This window comes from Clupea harengus, chromosome 13 (assembly GCF_900700415.2).
Source record: "Clupea harengus chromosome 13, Ch_v2.0.2, whole genome shotgun sequence".
In the NCBI taxonomy this organism is placed as follows: Eukaryota; Metazoa; Chordata; class Actinopteri; order Clupeiformes; family Clupeidae; genus Clupea; species Clupea harengus.
The window spans coordinates 20,330,741-20,338,180 of NC_045164.1; the positions used below are offsets into that span (position 1 = coordinate 20,330,741).

Consider the following 7,440-nt stretch of genomic DNA (forward strand, 5'->3'; position numbering starts at 1 on the left):
TTCAATTTCCATTGACATACATATAAGATCGACAAAATAATAGAATTATTAGTTGTAAGAAACGTTCAAACTTGCTCACCTTCTCAACATAGTCTAGAGTCTAGACTATCTCCATTGTGGGATGCTGCTGCAGTTTTTCCACCTGATCTACCTACAGAAACCCTCTGCTTACAGCTGCCCATTCCCACCAAACGGTTATGAACAAATCCTACTCTGCCTATGATACATTTACTTATTGTGTGCTAGCCTATTTACCTTTAATATAAATGAATGCCATAATTGAAAGTTTTCTGTTTCATTGCCCTGCTTGCCCTTATAATAGTAACATTACGAGGACACTGTTTACCCACTAAGCTGTCTACAATCAATACTTTGAATATGTGAATCATGATATTGTACAGCCAGATCTAGAACGTCGACTCTGATGACTTCGTTGCATTCCTGCAATGGCTTGCTGGTGTTGCTGCTGCATTCGAGCCATGGCCTGCTGATGTCGTTGCTCCTGCTGCTGCCTTTCGCTCCTGAAGTTCTCCATCATCTGTTCATGCTGCTTGGCCTGTACAGCTTGATTTTCTTCATACTTCCTCCGGTCCTTTTCTATCTCCTGCTTAAGCATCTCAGCCTTCATGTCAAAACCTTTCTCCAGCATCTCTTTCTGCTCTCTCATCTTACTCTCTAAAACCTTCTCAAACTCCTTCTCCTTTAGTTTCCTCTCTTCCTCACCCTTCTTCTCTATCTGTTTCATCCTCTCTTCATAACTCTCCCTATCTGCTTCCATCTTCACTTCCAACTTGCGCCTCTCTTCCTCTTCAGCCTCCATTTTCTGTTGCAAGAGAAAAGCTCTCTCTCTCTCCTCTGGTGATAAGACAAAACAAGAATGATCAGCTGGAATAGCTGCTATGCTGTAGTTAGTAGGTGTTTCATTACATGTTAAATTATTGAGGGTTTCAAACAGTAAACTGAGACAGATAACTGTAGGCCTGAAGTTATTACATGGTCCCAAAACATAAAAAAAACTGATCTGAGGCAAACACACACACACACACACACACACACAAATGCACGCACACACACACACACACAAATGCACGCACACACACACACACACACACACACACACACACACACACACACACACACACACAGATGCCTACTACTTAATAGTGCAATTTGATTCCCAGATGAGAGGCAGCAGCATGACCTACTCAGCCCAGTAAAATGCAGAAAAAGTTGCTCACCACAAATCTGTTTTTCCTGCTCACTCAGCTTCATATCCGCGTGCCTGATGGATTCAGCTTCCACATGCTTGCTCCTTACAAACTCCTCCATGACTTCTTCAGCCTATGAAGGAATCACGCATACACACACACAAAATAATGATGGTGACGGTGGTGGTTAATGTATTTGTGCATTAATCTTTGAATGCCTGATATACTGTATATAACCTTTACTAATTCAGTTGTCTGATTGTTGTATTCCTCCAAAATGCTCTCTATGTCTTTGCTGAAGAGTTCGTAACCACCAGGTTTAGCATAGAAACCTTTCTGGAGCTGATCGGTCATTTTAGCAGAGAGACTTGTCAGAAGATCCTGGCATTTTTTCTTTGAAGCCTTCTCGTTGTGGTGTAAATACTGGTCAAAACGTTGATCAATGTCTTTCTGAAATAGTAACATTTTTTTTCACTTTTATTTGTAACTGGGAGATTTTAAGACATTTCCTTAGCATGAAAAACATAAAACATATTATTTTAAATCTGTCTGCTACTTCATTCAGGAGACACTGGGCCTCATTCACCAACCGTTCTTAAGAATTTCTTTGTTTTCATGAAGATTCTGACATTCACCAAGAACATGTAATACATCTAAGGTAGACTTTCCTTTTCTTAGGACCTTTCTCAATAACAAATGTAAAAATAATGATAATGATGAATGCCTTGGAATGGGAGCCCCGACCTCTAAAGAGTTCAGGTACTTTCCCTCATCATCCTTAAAGCATCGGTTCATGAACGTCTGAATGGCCATGGTGTAGAGGCGCTGATGTTCAGCGGAGACGACCATCAGCTCTACAGGGAAGGACTGCTTCAGCTGCTCCATGCCAGTCTGGTACACCCGAGTCCCATCTTCCACCGCAGCTTTATTCTCAAGCTCTGAAATGGTAACCACTGCATTCTCCAGACAGGGCATGCCACCACTGGAGATGGTGTCCGCGTACATCTTTGCTAGATGACCCAGGACTTCATGGAGACAAGGAGAGACACACATGTGTTTTCAGGGATGTGTAGAGAAGGAGGCATGCAGCTCAAAACCAAATTAAGATTACAGTTATTTGAGAACTATGTGAGAAAACACGTGAGCAGGAACCAAAGTGTCACTTAAAAGACTGCTTTTTAACTATAAAGTGATCTCACATTTGAGAGTCTGAAAGCAAATACTGGAATGTTCGAGCCAGATAGTTGAGATGAAAAGGGACAGTATGTAATATATTTACTGTACTAAATCATAAAATGACCATGATATGTCATCAGAGATAACGAAAACATGCTAAGTAGAAAAAATGGCTTCTCCAACAACAATGCTACAGACAGTATATTCTCCTTTTTAAATTTAAATTTCCATTCCGGAGTGGAACGTATCTGTGTTTTGTGTGATCTTTCCAACTGCCTATTTTCCGGTACCACTTCGACACCCAGGGTGGCCAGATAGGAGACAAATTGGCAGGCAAACCGCATGTTGCAGCCATGGTACCAAGCAGACTGAATCAACAAAGACAATGTTAGATTCTACCTGACCACCTCAGCATCCATCTAAAAAGCTACATGACCAGAGAGACAGTAAATATTGGAGAAGCATGCGAAGGATAGAGACAGCTTAGAGCTAATTTTCTCCTGAACAGGTAAGCGTTGTGCTTCAGCTAAGGTTAGCTAACCTTAATGAATTTATTAGAGCCACTAGTAGAGATGCATTTTAAGTAATTTCAACATTCGAGTACTGATATTCACATTCATACTGGTTATCAGCTGGGTTATCAAAGAAGTGAGTATATGAGACACACAGCTGGTGAATCCTGACTACTAGTACTACTTGAATGAGTGAAGGCAGCATAAAGGGTGAGGGGTGTCACAGACATGCCCACTCATCATGGTTTGCCAGTGTTAAAGTTTAATGTTGAGCTCGTTTGGCGCTTTTTCACATAGGTTCAGTGTCCTCAACCTGTCAATCCCTGCGAGGCTGGGTGAGGAGGGGACCGGAGAGACAACTCTCTCCAATATTTTACATTTGGACTGCAGTTCCCCTTTCAAATGCTACAAGACTCTAGTCCTCTATTTCCACTTTTATTCCAGTGGTAAAATGGGGCAAGGCTTACGTTGGCGATAAATTGGTCTGAATGGTCAGACAAAATAATCACTAAAGAATACAGAACTTGATGTTTGTTGAATATCAAAGTTGGAATTGCCACCTTTCACAGTCACTTTGTTTACCAAAGCATCACAACATAATGATCCCAGTAACTCACCTTTCCCATTGACCTCGTATCCGTCTTTCAGCAATTTCACTTCAGACTGCATGAAAACAAACTTGCAGAAATATTCTGCAACCCTCAGAAATTCACGTGAAAGCTCATCTGGATTCAAACTCTCCAAACGAGACATATTGTCTGGATGAGTTGGAACTGGGAATGTGAAACACCTTCGAGATGGAAAATAATTTCGGATGCACTCTCTTGGGAGGTTATACTCCACCACATTTCTCGAACGACCTTCAAAGGAATTGAAATTAATTATTCAAGAGATGCAAAAAGAAACACTTTGAAATATTAGGTACATTGGTGTTCTTAAGAGCTATATATACCAGGCTTCAGCTGAAGGGCGTACTCTAGGTATTCATCTTCTGTCACTTCCTGGCCTTCGATATTTAGCTCCAGACTGAAGTCCCTCACAGCCCAAACGAAATTTGGGAAGAACCTCACGAACTGTGTATCATCTCCTTCATCAGATGATGTGACCTTTATGTAATTTGTAAGCTCTGTTACATATCTGTGTAGGGTTGAGGAGTTAGTACTGAGGAGTGAGCAGTAATCGCTTCAGGTTCAGCTAATGTAACCATCAAAGATACAATGGGACACTAAAATGACAATAATACATTTATGAGTGCATTGTGCACTGTGGTGGCGTGTCTATGGTGAAAAGAAAGGATACTGGAGCTCCTCTATGGCCTTGTTATCAATGGTACCTCGGCTGTTGAAGACCAGAGTGCTGCTCAGCAGAATGGCTAGGGCAAAGATCTTTGTGTCGTGCTTTGAGTCTCCCTGAAACAGATGGAATAACTTCACTATTATGTGTGTTCACAATACCTAAAAAACAGTGTCAGGCTGATACCAAGTTTATTACAGACATCTTAAAGGTGCTGTTGGCCAGCTAGCCAAGTGATTCCATACTCCACACTCCAAACAAAATAGGGGCAGTATACGACTAGGCTTGTCCACTCCTACCTCCTCTCCCACGCAGAAATAAGTAAGAAGTTTGGCCAACATGGCGGATGCTAATGGCTACATGTAGCTTGAAAACATGAATATGATTGAAAGATATCAAAGTCCTTCTAATCTCTGAAGATATCTGGGTGACCATTAGTGTCTGCATCAATATTAATATATATTACATTAACTTAGTTGATGGCTTCCTAAGGTACAAAGTGGTATAACAACAAAGAACGTGCAGAAGCTAACCAGTTAGCATGTTGACTTCAGTGAAATCTTGCAGTGTATTTCTGTTTATTTATATGTAAAAAATGTTTTATTCATGGTCTACTACACTATGTTAACGTCAAGTAGAGCTGCTTATTAATAGTGTTATGTAATGATATTGTGGCATACCTTGTAAAGCCTGCTGGAACTGGAAATGCAGTTTAGAAATTTGTAACATTTGCCTATATATTAAGATAAGCAAGTGCTCATCAACGCAAGCTCATAAACACAAACACACACTTACAGATGGAGACAGTGAGTGATGTTAAAAATGAGTTTTCTGTTACCTTGTTCACGTCTCCCAATCCCTCTGTGTCCAGCAGCACCAGTGTGTGTCCTGTAAAAAAAAACTAATAATGAAGCTGCATGTGTATCTGATTATGCTTGCCTGTACATACATGTTTCAGTGTATGTGTGTTTATGTGTGTATACGAGTGTGTCTATGGATGATAGTGTCCGAGAGTGTGAGCATACATGCCTTCTTTAGAAGGATGAGGTACACACCACATCCAGATTCCTTTGGTCTTGGACTCAACAGTGTTGCCCAGGGCAAAACCTGAGAGGGAGAGTAATTGGCCATTAGACACACCAGTCACTTCTGTACACACATGGCCATTGGTCTGAGGATGGTAAAGAGGTGGAGCAGGATAGATATTTTGGCACTAGCAGAACATTTCTAGTAGACGGGCTCTGGTAGGCTACTAGTCTGTAGTCTTTGAATGCTATCCTGATTAAAGTGAGGCTGGTGTAGATGGTCCTGATATGGCCTCACCTGTTTCTTTTCCAGCAAGCCGGTTCATCAGGTAGGATTTCCCGCTCCGGTAGGGCCCCACTATAGTCACCACCACCACGGGCTGCTGGATCTGCTGCAGTATTTCCAAAGCCTCCTGCTGCACACTCAGGCCCCCACCCTCCTCATTGTTAATCAGACACACCGGCTCCTGCATGGCCACTGGACCTGCAGCCATCTCTGAAACACACACACACACACGTACACTTCAAGGAAATGATAAAACTTCAGACTCAAGCATCAAAACCTCTCCCCTATATGAATAATGCATATAGGTTTGATTTCACATTTAATTTTTAAATAATGTACCTATTTTAAGCATTTACTTATGGATGACGTGAGGAAAAATCTGTTCTTCGGGAAATATACATATTTATCTCCTGAAGTGTCAGGAGCTAGCCCGGGCTGTAAACGCACTCACGAGAGAGCAAAGAAAATCTCTGAACAGTTCCACTAAAGCTATGTGATCATAACCCAGTGTGATTATAATCTGCCATCCAACAGGTACCAATTTACCTTACCACCGACAGATTTAGCAGTAGACAAACCACCAGATTACTTAAGTAGTATAAATAACTAAAGAAAACAGTATATTGAAAGCCAGTGGCAAAACGGAACTCAGCCTTTTGCTATAGGGTCATCATTTAACTGGCACCGAAATCTCCGTTGCGATTCAGTTCGGTAGATACTGCTCGCTTAGTTACCGGTTTTCGGTATCAAACCCTAATTATAGTTTTATTTATTTTTTAGTACATTTTTTCATGTATTATTCATTATGGTCAGCGATTCGATCTTTCTGGTGTGGTAACTAAAATAGTGTATATAATATGCCAACAGCGTGAATAAGAACATTCGCGCAAATAACTTTAAATGTCTGAATTGAAATCAATGGACACTGTCCGAGTGAAATAAAAAAAGGAGGTTATGTTTCCGGTGCCGCTTTTTGTTTGTTTGTCTGTGTTGTGGCATGCAGCTAGCCTCAGAGTGTTTGTTGTTCAGGGTACGTGTGTGTGTGTGTGTGTGTGTGTGTATGTGTGTGTCCATTGCATATGGGCCAGAGTGCTGTGCGAGTGACGTGAGGTTTATTGTTGCTGTGTCATGTTCTAGTTTCGAATATCTTGTGGTTTCAGTTAATACATCATTCTGTCAACGATTAGAGTCAGTTTAGGTTATGATTTATTCCCCGGTGTAATTTTCCATGATGAAATTTCCCTGGTGTGATGCCATCCATGCCCTTTGTTTTTGGGCCAACCTATAAATGCAAATGCCATCGTCTCTATCTGTCTCAATAGGGGATACTGAATCTTTTGGGCAGTTTCCAATATGAAATGCTCTGCGATGAGAATGTGTTTTTGCTCAAATAAAGTAATGACATAATTCCACTTACTGACAATACAGTATTTTTAGCCATGAATTAAAAATGTACATCCAAACTGTGGGATATTGTCACCACCAATTTCACCTTTGTAGTCATTAGATGAATAATTAAATAATTTGCTGAAATACCAGGCACATCTTACCAGTATTCAGCCTGAGGTTGTGCAGAATGTGATTGCAGCGCTCTTGTTCTTCAGTCCTGAGTTGCCTCGGGATCTCTGACGTCCGATCCTGCCAATCTCTTTTATAGATGGCTTATACGTAGACAGGCTGCAGGTGGAGCTTCACTTGTCAAGGTGTATGATCTCCAAACCTGTTCTTCCTCATTTACAGAAAATCATTCTTAGTGTATTGTACTGCTTCCCATAACCTGCCAGTGGTTTGTACTAGCTGCAGGGATTGGCACACAGTCTCCTTTAGAATGGTTCTGTGTTTCCAGAATCATTCCACTGTTATATAGTTTAATTTCTAAACCAGCAAGTTTTCAGATAGACAATAAATACACTGGTAGCTTGAACTGCATGGTCCTGTGT

At 41.1% G+C, this 7,440-nt stretch overlaps 1 protein-coding gene across 1 annotated transcript; it reads right to left on the minus strand.

The window, feature by feature from the left end:
- Positions 1 to 385: 385 nt before the first annotated feature.
- On the minus strand, positions 386 to 5,714 carry LOC105912309 (guanylate-binding protein 1-like). The gene is made up of 10 exons (XM_012841266.2): positions 5,513 to 5,714; positions 5,219 to 5,296; positions 5,028 to 5,077; positions 4,196 to 4,305; positions 3,849 to 4,033; positions 3,514 to 3,756; positions 1,953 to 2,233; positions 1,446 to 1,658; positions 1,239 to 1,341; positions 386 to 855 (listed from the first exon to the last, which is right to left on the minus strand). Exons 1-10 carry the CDS (start codon positions 5,706 to 5,708, stop codon positions 386 to 388), a joined length of 1,929 nt encoding a protein of 642 aa, XP_012696720.2. The 5' UTR covers positions 5,709 to 5,714.
- Between the last annotated feature and the right edge of the window lie 1,726 nt (positions 5,715 to 7,440).

Bases quoted from the DNA above. Each gene is read 5' to 3' on its own strand.
- LOC105912309 (XM_012841266.2), bottom strand. From the start codon at position 5,708: ATGGCTGCAGGTCCAGTGGCCATGCAGGAGCCGGTGTGTCTGATTAAC. The intron at 3,757-3,848 runs GTATATATAGCT...ATTCCTTTGAAG, and splicing joins CGCCCTTCAGCTGAAGCCTG to GTCGTTCGAGAAATGTGGTG. The intron at 1,659-1,952 runs GTCGGGGCTCCC...TTACTATTTCAG, and splicing joins AGTACCTGAACTCTTTAGAG to AAAGACATTGATCAACGTTT.